Source organism: Silurus meridionalis, chromosome 25, assembly GCF_014805685.1.
Source record: "Silurus meridionalis isolate SWU-2019-XX chromosome 25, ASM1480568v1, whole genome shotgun sequence".
Taxonomy (NCBI): Eukaryota; Metazoa; Chordata; class Actinopteri; order Siluriformes; family Siluridae; genus Silurus; species Silurus meridionalis.
Genome location: NC_060908.1, coordinates 14407477 through 14430223, shown reverse-complemented (window position 1 = coordinate 14430223; position 22747 = coordinate 14407477). Strand labels below are relative to the sequence as shown.

Sequence of the window (22747 nt, the reverse complement as noted above, 5' to 3'; positions counted from 1 at the left end):
ATTTATGCTTTTGTGTACAAAATATGATATATATATATATATATATATATAAATGTTTATTATGAAAACCTGGTTGATTAAAAAAAAAAAAGTCTTGAATCTCTTTCATCATGCTTCACAGATCATAAATGTTCCAGACTTAAAGAGGTAGCAGCTGATTTTAAATCATTCCCGATGCTTCATAGAACCCTGTTTAGGGCAACGAAAAAAGAAATTATAAATATATATATAAAATCCGGTATAACCATGTCCACCTGCATAATATTGTGTTGGTCCCCCTTTTGCTGCAAAAACAGCTCGTCGATCTCGTCTGTAGCTTCACTGTTGAATCGGACCACACGGAAGAGCCTTCGCTCCTCACGTGCATCAATGAGCCTTGGCCGACCATGACCCTGTCATCAGTTTACCACTGGTCCTACTCTGGAGCACTTTTGATAGATACTGACCATGCAGACAGGGAACAGCCCACAATAGCTGCAGTTTTGGAGACGCTCTGACCCAGACGTCTAGACGTCTCAATTTGTTTCCACACTTCAATTCCTGCTTCAACAACTTTAAGGACAAAATGTTTGCTTGCTGCCTAATAAATATATCCCACTCACCGAGATAATCAGTGTTATTCACTTAACAGCTCACAATACCTGATCGATGTACACATTATATATATATATATCTAATTACATATACAAATCTTTTGCGTTTACACCTGTTTTTGTGGTCCTTCATAACGGTCTTCATTACGGAAATTTTTTGTTATTAATTTATATACTATATATATATAAAAAAAAGCACCACATCTATACACTTGGGAATTTGTTCCCTCACTGACACACTTTTGCTAAAAAAATAAAATAAAAAAATACGCCCCACATAAGGGAGAGCTTTCATTTACAAATTGCATGCATATGATGTAAAGTCTTCCAAACCACCCCTTATAAAAAAAATAATATAAGGTACCATTAAATCTACATATGCTTCAAATCCTAGTCAAATCCTCATCCTGTACAGTTTTCACATTTTCCTCAATCGCCTTACTAGCAGCCTCCCCTGAGTAATCTGAGGAAAACACTAAAATATTGTAAGGCCATGACGGAAATTCTGAACCTGCAGAGCAGCCTGCATTCAAAAGCTGCTTCTGTACAGTATGTTGGCCGTAATTCCCTTCCGTGTGAGTGAAATGCATGTCTTTTATAGCATGCATAATTTATTGCATTCATAAATGACATGCCTGTGACCAGGATAGTTGGGTTTTGGGTTAATTAAAAGCTGTCAATCATCTATTTAAAAAGAATTTATTTTTCGGTCACAGCCTTGTTGTTGTTAAAATGTTCTTTTCAACCACCCCGGTATTTCGCCCAAAGCTACATATGTTAGCTGGGTTGTCAAAAAAAAGCACCATGTATGAGTTTGGAATATTGAGCGTATCAGTTGTGAATATTGAACATATCAGTTTTAAATATCATACACTTCATCGTTGCGATCTAAAATCACCATCCAGTACACATGCGTGGGTCGGGTCTAGGCTCGTAGTGTTTTCCCAAATCGGAATCCGAATGCACGCTGTCTATCTCCTCTTCCGATGAGCTGCTTCGCATAAACCAGGAATCAAAGTAGCAAGGTTCTTTATCAAACACGAATGAAACATTTTCATCCGTCGGGTTTTGGACGAATGTGGCGCTCGGCAGATTCTCGGTCGATCCTGTCTGCACTGGATATTCGTCCGTCTCCTCCATGTTTGCAGCAGTGCTGTAGAAATCTGGGCCTGGAGCCTCGTTCTCGATATCAGGGTGGATGTTGCCTGTGATTCCCTCATAGCCGTAGCCCTGAGCTAAGTTCTCATCCGTTTCCTGGGGTGAGGGATTTGTAAACAGCCATGAAAGTGGAATAGTAGAGAGTTCCTCAGAGGTCAGTGTTAAAGCCCAGTTTCTAGTTTCTTCTATAATACGCTGTAAAAGGGACAACATAAGAATTAGACTGTCGTCAGAGTTGAGTATCTTTTTAATCATGGAGCTGCTCAACAATACAAATGTATCATCTATAATGATCTATAATCTATAATCACTATCAATAGACATTACCTACTTCTATATGCAGTATATTATATGAACAATCATTCTGAGGGATTTGAACTAACATACCAGAGCTTTAGGGATGTAGCTGATGCTATTTGGGTTTACATAGAAGTAGACCAGGATCAAACCAATTGCAGCAGGAATGCACATCAGTATCAGAACCCCCACCATTATCACATGCTCTTTTCCTTTTGCTGCATGAGAGAACATTGAAGAAGATTGAGAATACAGCAGAGAACATTGCAGCATTATAAATCAAATCCTACCTATTGTTTCAACATGTTTATCTATTTATTTATAACAAGGCTGTAATGCTGCCTTTTAAAGACTACACGGTTGATGCCCTTAGGATATTCGCTACGAATCAAACATTTGGTTCAGTCCTGTTTATTTCCTAATAACTGCACATCCTTTCCCCAGAATTTCCACTTATACTGTACTCCAAAAAAATGCCAACATTCCTGGAAATGAAAAACGGAAAGCAAATTTGTTCCTCAACTCTTAGAATTGTTTTTATATTAGTAACTTCTTGTTTCTTACTACATTTAGATGAATTGTATTTCACAGATTGACTTACATTTATCTTATATCTACAAATGAACAGTTGAGGGTTGAGGGCTCAGCAGAGGTAGATTGGTAGTGGTGGGATTTTAACCTCTCAGACCAAATATCTTAACCACTTTGTCATTCTGTCCTCTCTCACTCAAAGTTATCAGGCCAAGTAAAAAAAAAAAAACATGGAGTCTCATTGTTGCACTGGAGACTCCTTCCAAAATGTACAGTACCAAAGAAACACCTGCTTACAGAAAACATCACCCCAGTAACAGTCACATACATTTTTACTAAGAAATCTATTTTTGTTTTTGCTTTTCACCATTTCCTGTGTAAGTAGTTTACAAGTTCATTACAAAGTGTACACTACAAACCAAAAGCATTGAAAGCATTTTAAACAAAAGCATCAATTCTGACCAATCAGGATCGAGAAAGTTATAGCGCAATAATAATACACTGTATACTATAAACACTGTAGGTCTTTACTGTTTACATTTACACCTTTTGACCTTATCCAGAGCAACTTATCTCAGTTACGCAGCTGAGCAAGTGAGAGTTAAGAGAATTGCTCAAGGGCCCAGGAGCGGTAGCTTGGTGGTGTTGGGATTTGAACCCATGACCTTCCAATCAGAAGTCCAACATCTTATCCAAGGAAGTCAAATTGTATGATGGTAACTGTGTACATCTGGAGGGAAGTGGTATCTCAATGGTTAAGGTTTTGGGTTACTGGTCAGAACCATCAAACCTTAGTGTTCCAAGGGGGGTTCATCATGGCTTAGCCTGCGCTCTAATCCTAGATACCTAACATAAATTGGATATACTAAGAAAGAATTTCACTGTGCTGTAAAGTACATGTGACAAGTATAAAGAACCCTAACGTCGTCCAGTTTCAAAGTTCTACCTGAAGAAACTGGCTTGTATCAGCCAACATAACAGAATTTATTCTACTGCTCCATTCGTAACTGCAAAATCCTTACATGTCTGGTCTTCAAACCACTGAAAAAACATGCCGGGGAAATCGATTTACTTCAGTCATCAAGACAGGAGGGTCAAACCTTTATATTCATGATGCAGAAAAACGCATATCGTGGCGTTGTTATTGTATTTGGACCCCGCTGTGATGAAGGCAGAAGCATTGATGCAGTAGTTCCCAGAGGGCAGATCCACAAAGCGGGAAAATCTTGTAGTTACATTCTGGGCAATATGCTTCTAGGAATAAAAAAAATTAAATCATTTCTGACTTTTACAGTGAGTTTACAATGTAGCAATAGAATTCCATTTAATTATATTGATGTTAATTTTAGGAATTTAAACTCTAGCTACAGAAAGATATATACCAAAGTATGTACATAGGATGTCCTTAAAATGACCTCAGATAATGTTTGTAATGTAAATCTAGAGATAGATTTCCACAAAGGAAATGGAGCCAGGCAAGTATCACACATGAAAACCTCTTTTTTATTTTTTGTAGTAAAGAAATAAATGATGTTAATGAAACAGAATTTCTTTCATCAGTGCAGTTTACCAAAGTGAACAATTTTATTTATCCAATAATTTCTTTTTGGTCCATTTAGTTACATTCATTGGCACATAAAATACAAAAGAAGATGCTGGAGGTTAATATGCTGAAGCTATTATGTTAAATAAGCATTGTTTTGACAGAAAGTGTAGCCACAACTTAGCATAACAATCATAATTTAGTTTGTTAAATTGACAGTATCTACTAATAAAAATAATTTTATTACACCAACCCATTCAATGAATCAATTCAGAAATTTGTGAAGTATATGCGGTATATATTACTAATGTGTGGTAGAATATCTGGATCATCATAAATGAATGATGTAGGCCTATTGTGTTTTACCTTTGCTGCGTTGTTAGAGATCTGAAAAAGATCAACGGAGAATCTCATCTGCACTTCTGTAAGGAACTGGACCGGATGGCTGAAGAAAATCGATATGGAATGTGGTTCGGCAAACACAGTCAGATTCGGAGCACTCAGAACAGCTGCAATAAAACCCCAGGATAACATTTAAAATATGGAAAACGTACAATTTTTCTCCTACTCCATGCTAATGAAAAGCATCCCGATGACACAATGCTACCACCACCATGCTTCACTGTAATGAGCTGTGCTGGGATCCTTTCACTGTACCAAAATGTCAATACTCACTGTATTCATACGGCTGGATGCTACGTGGCAGTCGCGTCCAGGTCGATCGCTCCTCCTTCCATTCTGCCATGACTCGCACAAAATACTCAGTCTGAATTCTCTGGTTGAGAAATAAGTAGCATTGCGTCGAGGTGATATTTGTGCAATCGCTGGTTTGATACCATGGTGACACTGATCTACAAAAGTGGCAAGAATTTATTTACAATAATACAACCACAATTTTTACTGTTATCCGTTGTTCTTTATAGTGCTATATTGGAATGCATTGCTCGTACTGGTCCCTGACGCCTTAGCTAAAATCATCTTCTAAATTTTCTCCATCCTTTGATCATTTTTTGTAGGTATTAAACACTTCATACCAGAAAAACAATCCACATGACCCAGTCGTCTAGCTGTCATAACTTCTCAATGTCCTTACTTTTGCCCATTTTTCCTGCTTCGAACACGCTAACTTCAAAAAGTGATTGTTTACTTGCTTCAACACCTTGAGAGTACCTTTGTAATGAGATAATCAATGTTATTCACTTCACTATTCTGTCATGGATTTTGATGCAATAGCCGATCGATGTATACGGCCAAATTACTTGTTCAGTAATCCAGTGAAAATACAATTCAGTTAGCAAAAAATATGAATCAATTATCTCAAATAACATAATAATCTGCAACGAATAAAACACAATAGGGAATTTTAAAGCAACCAATTACTGGAAGTGTAACATGGCCCAATGCGAAGCAGAGTTCGTTACCAACCCAATGTGGATTGTTTCTTCTAAAAATATATATTTTTTCTGTTAAATAAAGATTACATTAGGCATTTTTATTAAATGTAATATTACGTAAATTAAACACGAAAGTGTTTTTGAGAAACTGAAAACTTAAAACAACAACTGACATTGGAGGCTCCTTCACAAAAACCAAATGTTATGTCTCATTACCGAAATGTAACCATCAACAACTGCACACATTTTTACAAATAGCTGTGCTGCATACAGTATAGATGTCCAATTTTATGTGTAAGCAGGCTGTTGCTATAGAAACATTAATATATTCGAAACACAACACCAACCTGCGTTTTGAATTGCAGCTGTCAGGGCTTTTGTTATAGACAATTAATGGTCACTTTATAAACAATCGGCATCAAGACTGTGGAATGAATTTGGACAATATAATCCAATTTTTATCATATATTTGTAGTTGGATAGGTTTTAGGTTTGGTGCATGAAAGTGCAAATTGAACAACCAACTTTAGACACATCAGCTGGATGAAAATGATTATTATTTATTTAATTTTCTGAACAAACTGTTCAAAACTGATGTAGATTTAGGATATGCGCAATGTACTAGACTATATAGCAGAATATAACAATTCATATGAACCAATGCATGATTAAAACAAAAGGACTTACAGACTGACAATGTCTATAAACTCAAGGAAATATCTGGTTTCTTTAGGGTTCCCTGGTCCAGGAAGCCAGCGAGCCAAAGCCTTGAAGTCCAGCAACTCCACACTCAGATTGAGTGGAGGAGACAGAACACCTGTCATGGAACACACAAAACACAAAAAAACCTGTTATGCCGAAGAAATAGATAGCAGCAGAGTGTGAGTCATTTACAATCATAGCTAATTACATCGGCAATTATTAAACAACTCTCACATCATGAGAACACATTGTTCGATTATGGATTTCATTGCATTTCTGTATCATGTTCTGTCTTGTTTTGCTGCCTATTTTATGTTGAACTCATCAACTGTAGTTCACTGATTGAACTCAAACATCAGGTTGAGTCAAAAGGCAAACATCCGAATGGATTTTTGGCCAAAATATAATGGTAAACTCAAAGCCTTGTATATTTGCCTTGATAGAAAGAAACCCATAACAAATATGAAATGAAGAAGAGGGTAGGGCTACATCAAAACTATTGCCAGGTGACATGAGTAGCACTGATTTTGCTGTGTGCTGTTTCCCTGTGGAAGATATGGTACCAGGATGCACTATGGGAAGCACTATGGGAGGCAGTTTGATGTTCTGGGCAATGTTTTGCTAAGAAATATTATGTCCTGGCATTCGTGTGGATGTTACTTTGATGTGTCGCGCATGCGTAAACATTGTTGCTGACCAACCTCTTCATTGTATTGTTATTCCCCCATAATGTTTGAAGCCACAATGCAGAAATTGTTCAAGAAGGGATTGGGGAACATAAGAAAAAATTCAAGGGGTTGACTTGGCTACACTAGATCTCAATCAGATCTAGAATCTGCAGGATGTCCAGGACGAAAAAAAGTTCTATCCATGCAGGCCCACCTTGCCACAGACAGGACTTTTGCCAGTGGTATGCCAGGCACCATAGCACACCTTTATGGGTCTTGAGGAGTCCATGTTTTAAAGGGTCCGAGCTGTTTTCTTAGCACAAGGGGACCTCACAAAATAAGGAGTTATCACTAAATTCGGTCATTTTTCTAGCGTTTTCTAGACAAAACACTTTTAACTGCTCTGATTAAAATCTGTGCTTTAGACACATTTGTCAAACAAAGAGATTTGTCTAGAATATTACACAGATTTAGTCTGTGCACCGGAAGAAAAGCCTCTCAGCCAGAGACGAAATAGAAAGGATAAAGATTTTTGCGATGTGTAAAACAGCAAATAAAGAAACTGACGCTAAGTATGGAAAACCTAGTCAAATTCATGCAACATGTTTAACATTCTAAAGGAAGGAAATAGCTCCGGTCAAAGATCTATATATAAACAGACACGAGATTGCGTGCCGCTGTCACAGCATGATAATCAACAAAGGATCGCAAGATGCAGGCCGATAAGAAACAAAGTTACTGTTTACACCTTAAAGCGGATTGTTTTTTCTAGAACAGTACGTCCCAAAGTGCATTATTACGTTTATACCAAACCGATTTCCCAAAGATTTGTAGGGTTTTTTGTTGCAATTTGTAATTTCTTAATGTTTTGTGTTTGCACATTTTGTATATTCATAGTAACGTTTAAAATCGTGGAATCGCCATGAATTCCTGTCGTGCAAATATGTACGGGTTTTGCATTCGACCAATAGTAGTTTTTACATGGAAAACCATTTTGCATGAACCACACCAATCTCCCAACCCTTTTTAGCAATTCATAATTCGCAACAATAGGACATGGTATGTGCGCATTTTTTTTTTTGTATTCACAGTAAAGTTTAATATCGTGGAATTTCCGTGAATTTTTTACGAATATTCCGATTTTGCATTTGACCGATAGTATCGAATTTTTTAAAAAGATACCAATTTTGCATCAACTTTCTGTAACCTTTTCTAACCACTGCCTCTCATTTCTACAAGTGAGTTTCAAGTAAACAGGTTTTCTTACAAATGATGGGTCACAGAATCATGCCACCAATAATCTGAATATTTTATCTGTTTTACAGATGCAGTAGAAAAAAAAAGCCTGGATGCCAAGACATTCTTCGAACAAGATGCACTTGTCGAGTTGACGAGTATGTGATTTTTGCTTTTCACGCACACCCTCGATGCCAAAACAGAGACGCATATTTTGGACACAAAACATGTTTTCACTCAACACTTTTTCAAGATTTCTCTCTGACAATGCTTGGTTCTGTCCCCTTGAGGATGTCAGAGTGTTGACAAAATGATTTGTATAAAACCAAGACAATCAAGATTCACTTGCAAATATTTGCTCAGCACATTCACTCGACTCGTCTTGAAATAGTGCATCGGAGAGGATGTGCCGAATAATACTACGAGGAAGTAGGTACAACATGGCAAATGTAGTCAAATTAGCCTAGCCTGGCCTGCTCTGTGCACTGCTCTGTGCAGCATGCTGGGTTTGATTTTGTTGTTGGTGGTGCAGCAATTTTTGTCAAGAGTTTGTGCACCATGAATGTAGTAATTACTGTTTACAATTGTTCCACAGCTTTGATTTCCTCCAGGAATATCAGCTTAATAGGATTTACCCTGCCCTTTATGCCATTCTATTGTAGGCCAAATAATAGACTCGTATGTTTTTCATTGGATCATTTTTTTTTTTTTTTTTTTTTTTTTTATATTCTTTTGTATAACCAGGTCCTGCTTTATGCATCAGACAAAAAGAGCTGATTTACAAATAAAACGTCCAAATGAGTCCGATGGTTTCAGGTCGTTCGAGAAAGTACAACTGATTGCATTACCTTTAGATGATGCCAGATAATTCAGGAGCAGGGCCAAAACGGTGGCTGGCGCGCACGCCATCGTGTCGAGCTTCCATTGAGCCTCCAAAGACGATTTCTGCTCTGCAACGACACACACCGCGTACAGTACATCATCGCATTTGAAGACAAGCGTAAAATCTTGCTTGAAAATGTGCAGCTTGGTGTATAAGTTTGTTGAACGGCCCTGATGCACATTGTATGAGGAGCGTGCTCAGACTGGTATGCTCTAATCTACAAGTAAGAACAAGCTCTACAGTTCGGGTGCTACCATTAATTCTCAAAGACACATAGACATATGCGAACAAGGAATGAGAATCGTGAAAGATGACACTCACCCAAAAAAAAAAATATTATTCATAAAAAAATGAGGCCAAAACTTTAAAGGTTCATCGTGAAGAAGAATGAGCGCTCGCTCTTTCGCCCGTCAGGAAGCGATTCACCTGCAGGAGATCGAGCGTGCCCCTGTTTTAGCGCAGGGAGTGCACGATTCCTCGCTCAGGCAACACACTTAGGAGGAATGATCTCTGTCCGAGGATGTCATCGTAATAAAAATCTGTCAGCGGCACACAGTGGCATGGCAAAACATCCGGCACTTTTTCATCTTCAGCCTTACACAAGAGCTTAGTCATAAAAATAAAAAAAACACACACACGCACACACACACGCACACACACACACATACACGCACACATACACACCAGCAATAAACACGTTCACTTCGTGGTATTTTCGCTCCGACGTCAAAACAGGACCTTCCTGTCGGAGCAGGTGCGATCTCACCTGTCTGCATTGTGCACGGACTGTACAACACGTGTAAAACCTGTTCACAAGAAAGGCAGCACAACAGGTAGTTTAAAGGTCCTGAGGCAGGGAAGTGCGATGGATCGGTCACGTCAGAAAAAACAGAAAAGACGAAAAAAAGAGAACCATGTGAATGAAAATGTTCAGCCTGCTACGTCTTTAATAAGAAATTCTTTATTTTTAGTTCAGTTAGAAATCGAAATTTCAGATTATTTATAATACAGGATACAAAGGACAGGATGGTTTTGAACAACTGTTCCAAATCAATAAATAAATATAATCCATAAATATATTCTTACATTTCTAGGCTTTACAGGGACGGATGGTTACTACTGTGTAACGTAATGAGTAGTTCTTAGTGGTAAAAGTAATCAAATTACAAGTTGATTCCAAAAATATTGGTGCCCTCATCACAAATCAACACCATTCTATGAACTATAGTTTGGGTTCAAACAGGTGCTGCATATTTTCTGCAACATTTCTTACGCAATAAACCCCTGTCCCTGTTCAGTTCAAATCAGAGATTGAGAGGAAAAGTTTTCTGGCTGCTATGACTTCGTCTTGTAATTTTCTTCAAAGTTGAACCTCTTGTCAGAGGTAACTAGACTTAGGGCTGATCCTGGTACTAGTCTATAATCCAGGTGAACATTATGCGATTTTGATTTTCTGAGACAGATTTCGAAAATCCTAAAAGATTCCTATAATCCTACGCTAAAATCTGGAGTCTTTGATCGCTGGTTTGACATGTTCACCGATGGACGTCGCAATCATTATGTTCCTCTGATGAAATTCTGGCAGTTTCCGAAGATTTCAGGCTGTTTTCTGCAGTGTGAAGTCTCCTACGACAAGCATCAAACTAAGAACGAATCGGAGCTCTGAACCGATCGCGCAATTAGCGTGACAACTTTAAACCAGTTCAGGGGAAATGTGGAAACGAGTCAGGCGGACAGTACAGCAATAAACGAAATGAATGGAGTTATGGAGGGAAAAGCAGTGTTTGTATGAGGTTTTTATTATTAAAGCATGTCATGAACAAAATTAATGCGACAGATTGTTTTCGTTTGCTGCTAGATATTGTTAGCAAGAGAACGCGTGCCTGAAAGTGTCACGGATTAATGATGTAAAACATTTCTTGTGGGCACCAGTTTTTAACTGTTGACATTATGACAACTAAAATGCTAAAGTGTGACATAGGGATCATGTTCACACAGTCTGAGCAGCAAAATTTGCAAAGGGCTTGAACTCGAAATTAGATTATGCCCAAGGCCATGAAGTTTGAATTCTGGTCTTATCATGATGCATAATTATAACCACAGGACATTTTGTGGGTTGATTTTTTTTTGCAATTCTTTTGAAGCGTTACTTTTTTATGTAAATGGCATGGAAATTTACTAGAGACAATGCTCTGTGTTTTTTAGGGGTTTTTTTTGGCCTCGATAAGACTAGAGAAAAAAAAAGTCAGAAAGAGCTGGGCAGCATGCAGTTGACGAGTTTACATAAGAGTGTATACAATCTGCATAGAGAAAAAACTAATTTTGAAAGGTCAGACACACACACACACACACACAAAAAGGGTGGGGTCAGGATTCTCTCGAACGGTGCCAATACTTCTGGAATCAACTCTATATAATAAATGTATAACTACCGTCAGTCTTTTACAATGCAGTACTCTTAATAGATTAAAGATATTTTATTCTTATCATCGCTTGATTACATGTTACATGAGTTTTTAGTAGAATTCAAATGATGCATAATTTCAAGACAAAACTTAATAATCTGGGAATGTGCCGATAATTGGTTGTACGATGTATCATGATATATGAACATGAACATTTCAAAATATTGTCACTAGCCTGTGCTGCATGGTGTCTGCATGTGGCTCTGTCTGGACGTCCAATGGATCATTGTGATTTACAACCTGCTGTACTATGAACATTGGCACATATCCAGTTGCGTACACAATGATTCGAAAGGTAATCCTGCATGTTTTGAACTGCATATGTCTTCTTCATGTTTTAAAAAAGATGATGACATCTATGTTTAAAACGAGGTCTTTATGAGGTGTTAGTGACAGATGTGTTGTGGATTTGAGAAAGGACAGCACCAATGTGGTGCGCTTCTCTGTTCGGACAGAGCTGCTTGTTATCATCGATATGAACCTTTTTCGTCGCTTGCAACGTAATGTCCAGGTTAGTTTTAGCCACGTGAGGAACCAGTCCTTCTTTGGACAGCCCTGAGGATAATTTCCGCAACTTTCCGCTCAGACCTGAGATCTAGCCGACGTTCACTCCGAGGCCAAGCTGCAGCTTGTCTGCTCGATGGTTCACAAAGGCCCCCATGATCAATGTAGCCGGAAGAGGGCACAAGCGCTTCTCCAGGACGCCTCCGACGATACACCGGCTGTCCAGCATCCCTAAAAAAAAGATTCTCCTTGAACATCCTTACCAGAACATTTTGTACAGTCAAATATCAGTAAAAGGCAAAAAAAAAATGTATTCTTACCTCTGAATACCATGTTGGTTTCTGGTAGATCCATTTGGTAGCCAAAAGAAAACTTGGTCTCCTGGGTTCTCATGCTGGCCTCAAACTCCACCCCAACCTGAATCTGCACAGTATACACAGGTTTTAGAGCAACAAATGCTTCCACTCACTAAAGTTTTTTTTCCAGGGAAGGCCTTGCATATTTGATCAAGACAATGCATAATGCATACTGCATCTATTACAATAGCATGACTTTCTAGTAGACGAGTCCAGGTGCTGAACTGGCCTCCCTGCAGTCTAGATCTTTCATCATTTGAAAACATCAGGTGCATGATGAAACAAACACAACAAAGGACACCCAAAACTGTTCAGCAGCTAGAATCCTGTATCAGACGCATATGGGACAACATTCCTCCCCCCAAAACTTCAGCAACTGATCTCCTTGTTCCCAGATGTATTTGGACAGAAGATGTGATGCTACACACTGGTAAACATGGCCCTGTCCCAAACTTTATTATAACCTGTTGCAAACCTGAATGTGGGACTACACCTGTACTGTAATGCTAGGACTGTATTCTATAGACGAAATGCTACTTCTCACATTTATTTAAGACATGCCTTGGAATACGCTATATGGACAAAGCTTTGTGGACATCTGACCATCTGGGTTATACATCCCACTCCAGATTGCTCTTATAATAAGTTCCAGTCTTCTGAGAAGGTTTTATGGTACACTTTGGACCTTAGTTTATTGAGGATTAGTGATAATTTAGCTACAGGTTCTGATGTTAGGTTAATGAGGTCTGGGATTCAGTTGGTGTTCATCCCAAAGGTGATCAGTGACTGTAAGTTCAGGACACTCAAGTTTTTCCAGTCAATGTCCTTGGCAATCCATGTCTTCATAGAGTTTGCTATGTGCACAGGGGTACTGTCATGCTAAAACAGGTTTGAATCTCTCTTGAAGCAGTAGCAGCTTAGTGGTTCTGGGATTTGAACTCACAACCTTTCAGTGCAAAGTCCAATGCTTTAACCACCGAGCTATCACCCCTCCCTAAATATATAAAGTATATTTCGGACACCATCATAACTTGACTTTATCTCTTTGCCCATTTGCCCATAATAGAAGATCCTCAATGGAAATCCCAGAGGGTTGTTTTAATTAGAGTACCTGCTTGTTGGCTCTCTGGTAATAGCTTGCATGGGCACCTCCTTTCCCGGCATTTAATGTGGCGACCCAGTTAGGACCTGTAATAGAAGAAGGAAGAAAACCAACCAATGCCGCATTATTTCCTTGGAGAGATTTTACTCTAACAGAGATACAGAGCATCTAGAAAGTATTTACACTATTTTTACATTTTGTTTCTAAGATTTCTATCTACATTACTGCATTCATCTTTTCCTCATTCCTCAATAGTCTCCCCGTTGCTGCCACTGAAAAACATCCCCACAGTATGAATGGTATTGGTGCCTGTTTTCCTCCAGACATGACACTTGGCATACAGGCCAAAATGTTTAATCTTTGTTTCGCATGGTCTGAGAGTCCTTCAGGTACCGTTTGCCAAACTCCAGGCTGGCCTTCAACTTCAATGCTGGAGAAATTTTTCTTTTCCCTTCCCCAGATCTGTGCCTCGATACAATCCCGTCTCTGAGGTCTACAGACGATTCCTTAGACTTCATCGCTTGGTGTGTGTTCTGACATGCACTGTTAATCTATAGACCAAATCATGTCCAATCAACTAAATTTACCACAGGTGGACTCCAATCAAGTTGTAAAAACATCTCAAGGATGATCAGGGGAAACAGGATGCACCTGAGCTCAATTTTAAGTGTCAAGTTGTCATTATGTGGTATAGTTTGTAGAATTTTGAGGAAAATAATGAATTTTAATTCGTTTTGGAATACGGCTGTAACATATGTGGAAAATGTGAAGCGCTGCAATGTGATGCACTGTACGTCAATTTATGACCTGGATTTTTTTACTTGAACTTTTGATCAGATCACTAAAAAACTTTCTTTTGGCTTCTCCCATCAGGGGTCGCCACAGCGGATCATCCGCATATTTGATTTGGCACATGTTTTACGCTGGATGCCCTTTCTAACGTAACCCTCCCCATTTATCCGGGCTTGGGACCGGCACTAAGGCTTGTGCAACCCTAATGGCTGGGGTTGGTTCTCTGACCGGGGATCGAACCCGAGCCGCAGCTGTGAGGGGGCCGCATCCTAACCACTAGACCACCAGGGGACCTGATTAGATCACTAAAAAAATCGCAATATACCGGAGTATTGTCCAGCGAGGGTGAGGATGCCGCCTTCTTCGGCTCGTCCTCGGTGGTAAACCAACTCTCCGCCCAGAACCAGCTGTGGAGAGACACTCTGGAGGAAGTGTGCCACCGTGATAACTGTCCAAGAAATTTTTGAAAAAGAAAACCAACAACATAATAATGATAAAGTATTTATATTTCAGTTTGCTTGACACTAGACACTGTTACCATAACAACGCAACGTACTATCGGATGTACTGTAACGGGTGTCAGTTATGTAGAGGTTTCAGTGTTATTAAAGGAATAAAACGAAACAATGCAATCAACAAGGGATGGAGGACACGTTTTGTTCCTCTTATACGCCGCCTATTCGATATCGGTTCCTTTTTCCATTCAGGAACTTGTTTTTGTTATCCATTTACGGACCATTTGCATGGCCAGACTGGTCTTTCCTTCGAAAGAAAATAAAAATGCACCAGATTCTCTGAAGATGTCTGGGTTGGCAATGGTGACAGCAGCTGTGAAGTCGCTGCCTCTGTACTCAGCCTCGAACTGCCACGTGACAAACTGCGACTGCACGGTCTGGAAAACACAGCAAGCGGGTTAAACCGAAGAGGAGTCTACAGATCGAATGTCGCATTTCATAACGAATTGGATCACGCCAACCTGAAATACGGCTTTGGCTCGTATGCTTTCGCTGAGGTGGAATAAAGAGTGCGCGTTCAGGCTGCCGGAGGAGTCCATTTCTCCGATGAGCATGGGCGAGCCCTGTGAGCAGAGACGACACTTTATTAATATTTTCTCAAATGAAGTAGAAAAAAGAAAGTTACTTGAGAAAGCTTACGGTTTGTTTGCTGTCGGCGTCTGATTGAAGGTGCTGCACGTGGAAGCGGTACGTCGACGGAGCCACAGCACTGATATGGAACGTATGGCTGACCTATATTTGTATTTTTTTATTTTAAATAAAGGTCAAGTCAAAAATCTTGCAAATGTCCACATTTAAAAATGACGAATCCGTATTTATAAGAACGTATTTTTACGTAACTCGTGCAATGACGATCATCTTGTGGATTCAAATAAACAGCTTGTGAGAACGAACCTTGAAAAAGCTGCTGAGGGTTTTCTTTACTGCCATTTTCACTCCTTCGACCTGCTGTGGAAACACATCTAAACAAACACAATAAAACAGTGTAAATGATTCCAGTAGATGAAGCCGAATATCAGCCACTGAAGTGTTTCAGAGCGTTTCAGAGTGCATGAAGTGTTTATTTTAGCGACTTGGTTCTTTAGCGACTTTTAGTTCATTTTGTTCCTTTAATCACCTTCATAGCGTATATGGGAGTTATGCAACAAAAGAACGAACGACTCGGACTAGAAGAGTCGAGAGATGAACTACTTCTTTCCTTGTTTCTTGTATCTTGTTTCTTGTTTCTTGTATATAACCTACGGAGATTTTGGGGACATTCTGAAAAGCTTAACGTGGCTTAATGCGATAAGACAGCGAGATTTAATAAACACAATAATAATAAAGCATAAATGAATACGTCTTCATTTGGTTTCTCCCATTAGGGGGCGCCACAGTGGATCATCCGTCTCCATACCCCTCTGTCCTCTACATCTGCCTCTTTCACACCAACTACCTGCATGTCTTCCTTCACCACATCCATAAACCTCCTTCTTGGTCTTCCTCTTTTCCTCCTTCCTGGTGGCTCCATCCTCAGCCTTCTCCTACTGATATACCCCATGTCCCTCCTCTGCACATGTCCAAAACATCTCAATCTCACCTCCCTTACCTTGTCTCCAAAACGTCCTACATGCGCTGTCCCTCTAATAAACTAATTTCTAATCCTGTCCATCGTCGTCACTCGCAATGAAAACCCCAACATTTTCAGCTCTGCTACCTCCAGCTCCACCTCCTGTCTTTTACTCAATGCCACTGTCTCTAAACCATACAACATCGCAGGTTTTTACCACAGTCCTATAAACTTTCCCTTTCACTCTCGCATAAAAGCTTCTTGACAATAATAAATTATACCATGTCTTTTAAAAATGCTGGCACATTATTACCACATTAAGTCACATTAAATGTTTTTCACGTTAAGCATTGAGAATGTCCCAGATTTTGGGATGCTTTAAGACGACTGGTTCTTTCGAGTCCCATTAAAGACTCGTTTAAAATGAACGTATCATTCGAACTAGTTTAAACCAAAAACCTGCCTTTAGTCTCCCATAAGTGACTTTCATATAAATGGGTTGTCTTTCCTTTTTCTTATTTCTGTTATGCTGCATGTTCAGTAAGCAGGTAATTAATTGTCCAATCAGAACAGAATTTTTTCAACAGCTGTGGTATTACATGGACGATGATATACGTATAACACGGATATATGGATAACATGCACTAACAGTCTCACAAAGCTGTTTGAACCTTTGCAGCTGCGATGAAGGCCGTCAAAGCTGCCCGGGTTTGGAAGTCGTCCGTCCCTCTTGTCCCAACGTGACAGGGGTCTGTCCTGGGGGAAAGGGGAATTCTGACGCCCAGGGCGAGAGGACAAGGCCAATACACTGCCCATGAGAAGACGTTCACTTCCAGCCTGATCTGGCCAAATTATCTGTAAAAACTAACAAGAAGGAATTGCAGAATGCAAGGAGTGTTTATAAGAGATCCATTACACATTACGTTATTATTCGTCCCCTGAGTTTAACGAGCAACATCGAAAGCGTCCGAGCCTGAACACCAAATGCAAATGGACAAATTCAACGCATCCTTGGCACCCAAATACCTGCTTTTGAGCACCTTCAACACAGTAGACAGCTTCAGAGAGCATACATCATTTGAGAATCTTTCTCGGCTCCAACCAAGTTCGGCTCCAACCTGTCCATTCGGTATGATTTTTGTATAATTATAATTTGGATTTGTACAATACTTTAAATATCCTAGATAATCTTCCATATACAGTGAGGAAAATAAGTATTTGAACACCCTGCTATTTTGCAAGTTCTCCCACTTAGAAATCATGGAGGGGTCAGAAATTGTCATCGTAGGTGCATGTCCACTGTGAGAGACATAATCTAAAAAAAAAAATCCAGAAATCACAATATATGATTTTTAAACTATTTATTTGTATGATACAGCTGCAAATAAGTATTTGAACACCTGTCTATCAGCTAGAATTCTGACTCTCAAAGACCTGTTAGTCTGCCTTTAAAATGTCCACCTCCACTACATTTATTATCCTAAATTAGATGCACCTGTTTGAGGTCGTTAGCTGCATAAAGACACCTGTCCACCCCATACAATCAGTAAGAATCCAACTACTAACATGGCCAAGACCAAAGAGCTGTCCAAAGACAATAGAGCCAAAATTGTACACCTCCACAAGGCTGGAAAGGGCTACGGGGAAATTGCCAAGCAGCTTGGTAAAAAAAGGTCCACTGTTGGAGCAATCATTGGAAAATGGAAGAAGCTGAACATGACTGTCAATCTCCCTCGGACTGGGGCTCCATGCAAAATCTTACCTCGTGGGGTCTCAATGATCCTAAGGAAGGTGAGAAATCAGCCCAGAACTACACGGGAGGAGCTGGTCAATGACCTGAAAAGAGCTGGGACCACCGTTTCCAAGGGTACTGTTGGTAATACACTAAGACGTCATGGTTTGAAATCATGCATGGCACGGAAGGTTCCCCTGCTTAAACCAGCACATGTCCAGGCACGTCTTAAGTTTGCCAATGACCATTTGGATGATCCAGAGGAGTCATGGGAGAAAGTCATGTGGTCAGATGAGACCAAAATAGAACTTTTGGGTCATAATTCCACTAAACGTGTTTGGAGGAAGAAGAATGATGAGTACCATCCCAAGAACACCATCTCTACTGTGAAGCATGGGGGTGGTAGAATCATGCTTTGGGGGTGTTTTTCTGCACATGGGACAGGGCGACTGCACTGTATTAAGGAGAGGATGACTGGGGCCATGTATTGCGAGATTTTGGGGAACAACCTCCTTCCCTCAGTTAAAGCATTGAAGATGGGTCTTCCAACATGACAATGACCCGAAGCACACAGCCAGGATAACCAAGAAGTGGCTTTGTAAGAAGCATATAATGGTTCTGGCGTGGCCTAGCCAGTCTCCAGACCTAAACCCAATAGAGAATCTTTGGAGGGAGCTCAAACTCTGTGTTTCTCAGATCTAGAGAAGATCTGTGTGGAGGAGTGGGCCAAAATCCCTCCTGCAGTGTGTGCAAACCTGGTGAAAAACTACAGGAAACGTTTGACCTCTGTAATTGCAAACAAAGGCTACTGTACCAAATATTAACATTGACTTTCTCAGGTGTTCAAATACTTATTTGCAGCTGTATCATACAAATAAATAGTTAAAAAATCATACATTGTGATTTCTGGATTTTTTTTTTAGATTATGTCTCTCACAGTGGACATGCACCTACGATGACAATTTCAGACCCCTCCATGATTTCTAAGTGGGAGAACTTGCAAAATAGCAGGGTGTTCAAATACTTATTTTCCTCACTGTATCTGGCCTTCAGGGGTGTCCTACCTGAATCAATCCATCCCATAATACCATCAATATGACATCATGGCTATAGAAACCATGAATATAAGGGAGTAACGCAGTATAACAGAGTGCTTTAGCACAGACAGGAATGTCATACAGCGAAAAAACGCATGCAGTTACTAAGGCAAGAAACCCAATGAATTCAGTTCAACAAGTCTCCTTTCACTGCAGCCACAGCTGCTCTGCTTTTATACATCATCTCTTGTTGAAGCCATACAATTCCATACAAATATATTTAAGCTTGTGCAGTTTGCTACAGATGCTGTTTGCGATCTCTAGCGCTCTCTCTGAACAAGTTATCGGATGCCTGCTAGATGGCCCCGGTGTCAACAACTCGAAATCTGATTGGTTAAAGCAACAAGCAATATGTATTGTAAACTGCAGGACCCAGGGGTGTAAAGTACGAGGCCAAAAGCCAAATTTTGACCCTGTCAGTACGTGATGTGGCTGCTGAAATCTGACTGAAAAGAAACTCCAGAAAGCAGAGCAACTGAGAGAAAAGCTATAAAATAAAGAGAATCTATCTATCTATCTATCTATCTATCTATCTATCTATCTATCTATCTATCTATCTATCTATCTATCTATCTATTTATCTTGCATTACATTACATTACATTACATTACATTTGCATTGATTTGCTCTACTCACTGTATTTTGGCATGAAACCTCCTGACCAGCACCTCTGAACAGAATCACATTCTAACAATATATTACATTTATTACGTTTATTATATTCATTTCAAACTATGTAGCTTGTTTTTATGTATATAAATATCTATATGTCTTCAGTTTGAAAGGATGCTGAAAGATGCAGGATGCAGAGCTCTGAAATATAACGAAGAACCAGGCTGCCTCCCAAATAGGCCTCATTTTATATAGATAGTGCACTAGGTAGGGGTGATAAACCTTCGTTTGATATTTAACGTAGTGCACTAGAATCTAACGACCGGGTTGTTTAGGATTAAACCCAGATGAAAGGTCCCGTGGATTGACGTCGGGTGTCACGACAAAATATTCCCGGCTTGTGCAGTCAAGGCGAAAACATGATTCCGGTTTTACGTATGCAAAGAAATGAGTGAATACTTAAAAAATATATTTTAAATCGTATATATTTTATGGCGTTTGTGTGCCCCGGTGAATTGTTTCAATGTTTACTATTTGGTTTTATGTTTTATGATGTAGTCATTTCCGAAAGATTGGGAGCTAGCTAGGCAAGGCGTAATAGAGCACTTCCGGTTTCCTTTTCTCTCGTTATCAACATGGCGGATGAAGCCACTAGGAAAATAGTTTCCCAAATACCGATTTTAAAAACCAATTCTGGGCCGAGAGACAAGGAGCTGTGGGTGCAAAGACTGCGAGAGGAGTATATGTCTCTAATTAAAGTAAGACATGTCTTTATTTAAATAAGGGGGCAAAAAGATCCTGCTTGTCACCCATACGTGTCGTTCCCGCACGGGTTGCGTCTCAATCCGCTCTTCATAGCATTTAAAGTTCCCTACGAAGTGTGTAGAAAGAGTTCAGTGTAGTGCTCATATGTAGTGATCAGCGATGGATTTGGTTGGCAGCCCTGTAAACAGACATTTAGCTTTTAATAACGGGTAACTTAAGACTGGATCCTGAATCCTTGTGTGTTTTACTTTTCTTGTAGTATGTGGAAAACAACAAACAAGCAGATAACGACTGGTTTCGCCTCGAATCCAACAAAGAGGGTACGAGGTAAGGCATACAACTGGTGACGTCATAAATCTGGTGACATCATAATCATTAAAGACTCGTTCATTAACTATTTGTTCATTTTGAACGATTCGTCTCAAAGAGTGAGATTTGTTGGACTTTTGATCGGAAGGTCATAGGTTCAAATCCCACCACCTCCATACTCCCACTTGCTGGGCCCTTTAGGAAGGCCCTTTACCCACAATTGATAAGATGTGTAACTGAGATAACTGTAAGTTGCTTTGGATAAGGGCGTCTGCCAAATAGCGTAAATGTAAATGGTCTACAGCAGTTGTAGTAAGGAGTCATATGGGACTATTGTTCGGATTTGGGACAGCGGTCCGATTTGTTTGCAGATAAAAGCAGCTCTTTTTTGCAGGTGGTTTGGAAAATGCTGGTACATCCACGAGCTTCTGAAATACGAATTCGACATGGAGTTTGACGTGAGTACATTAATCAGCACGTAGAGATCCTTGTCTTTGATGGTTTCTGACATCAGGATCCGTTTTAAGATTCCAGTCACGTATCCAGCCACAGTGCCCGAGGTGGCGATCCCAGAGCTAGACGGCAAGACGGCGAAGATGTACAGGTCAGTTTCGTTCAGTATATATAATTGGATGTCTAAGCTTCTTATTTGGGTGTTTCCTACATGAAGATAAAATGTTTCAGAAAATGTACCTAATTTCTCTTTTTAAAGGGGCGGTAAGATCTGCCTGACGGATCACTTCAAACCGCTTTGGGCGAGGAACGTGCCTAAATTCGGATTGGCTCATTTAATGGCGTTGGGAGTAAGTATCACTGCTTCATTCGAGCGATTCGATTGGTTGTCAGGTTGTCAAACAACATTACCTTTCGTTTGCTTTTCCCAGCTCGGACCCTGGCTCGCCGTCGAGATCCCGGACCTCATTGCCAAGGGGATAATACAGCACAAGGAGCAGCAGGGCAGCTGAACTTTCGGGAACGATGGAGAAAATGAACTGACTTGAGTTAACAACCCGGTTTGGCAAAATGCCAGACACAGAAACTATTCACCCCAATTATGGACCAGTTTATGGACTTCTTGTAAATGTATAATGTCGAAGGTTTGTGTTTTGACTTTCTGACACCGGATTAAACCGAGACAGTGGCATAATAATGGCATTGTGTCGCTCGTTCTGAATTTTCCTCTATTCCTAAGTAATCTTGTACAACCTCAAAGTTGTGTGTCAGCCATATCCATCACTATATAGTTGAAAATGTAGCTAAATGTAAAAAACAAAAATAATTTTAGTTTCTTGACCATGGATGACAGGAGAGAACCCTGAGATACTTTTCTGTTCACCATGACTGTAAAGAGTGTTTATTTGGCCTACTCTAGCCTTCCTGGCAGTTAATCCAGTTTGACCATTTCTCCTCACACACTCATCAGTGTTCTCTGGGTTTATTCGCCACATTTCTTTGTAAAATGTATACAATTCTGAGGTGATTTCTTTCTAAGTTGCTAAAAACAGAGTATGTGGCACTAACAACCATACCTAAGACGTCCCAACCTTTAGGGAAGATGTTCCACTAGATTCTGGAGTGTCAAAGTGCAAATTTGTGTAGGTTCATTCAGCCACAAGGTTGTTACTAAAGTCAGGTACTGATGTAGGTGAGGTGAGAAGGCCAAAGAGTGCAGTCAGCGCTTAGGTTCTTCATGTTTAGTAGAGGTGGAGCTTCAAAGCAGGAGATCTTCCACACACTTTCAACCCATGCAAAGCATATCTTCATGGAGCTGTCTTTGTGCACAGTCGCATTCTCATGCTGGAAAAGATTTGGTCTCCTAATTTGAGTAAAGTGGAAATTCAATGCTACGGAATGCTATCCAAAGACATCCTATATAATTGTGGGTGTGTTTTTTATGCACCGTGCTGATTGGCTGATCGGATATCTACGTGACCGCGCAAAGTA

The 22747-nt window shown here is 39.9% G+C and overlaps 3 protein-coding genes across 3 annotated transcripts; 1 reads left to right on the top strand and 2 right to left on the bottom strand.

Moving 5' to 3' along the window:
- Positions 1–85: 85 nt before the first annotated feature.
- crfb12 (cytokine receptor family member B12) lies at positions 86–9810 on the bottom strand. The gene is made up of 8 exons (XM_046839813.1): positions 9690–9810; positions 8971–9072; positions 6204–6333; positions 4798–4973; positions 4489–4631; positions 3680–3833; positions 2139–2266; positions 86–1946 (listed from the first exon to the last, which is right to left on the bottom strand). The coding sequence occupies exons 2-8, from the start codon at positions 9029–9031 to the stop codon at positions 1488–1490; spliced, it is 1251 nt and encodes a 416-aa protein (XP_046695769.1). The 5' UTR covers positions 9032–9072; positions 9690–9810; the 3' UTR covers positions 86–1487.
- On the bottom strand, positions 9723–20078 carry si:dkey-71l1.1 (uncharacterized protein LOC569883 homolog). The gene is made up of 10 exons (XM_046839812.1): positions 19754–20078; positions 16960–17152; positions 15634–15701; positions 15379–15471; positions 15201–15302; positions 15011–15116; positions 14550–14672; positions 13442–13518; positions 12295–12397; positions 9723–12205 (listed from the first exon to the last, which is right to left on the bottom strand). Exons 2-10 carry the CDS (start codon positions 17102–17104, stop codon positions 12066–12068), a joined length of 957 nt encoding a protein of 318 aa, XP_046695768.1. The 5' UTR covers positions 17105–17152; positions 19754–20078; the 3' UTR covers positions 9723–12065.
- Positions 20079–20212: 134 nt separating this feature from the next.
- ufc1 (ubiquitin-fold modifier conjugating enzyme 1) lies at positions 20213–21953 on the top strand. Its single transcript, XM_046839818.1, has 6 exons — positions 20213–20487; positions 20754–20821; positions 21198–21261; positions 21331–21407; positions 21516–21606; positions 21688–21953. The coding sequence occupies exons 1-6, from the start codon at positions 20365–20367 to the stop codon at positions 21766–21768; spliced, it is 504 nt and encodes a 167-aa protein (XP_046695774.1). The 5' UTR covers positions 20213–20364; the 3' UTR covers positions 21769–21953.
- Positions 21954–22747: the final 794 nt, after the last annotated feature.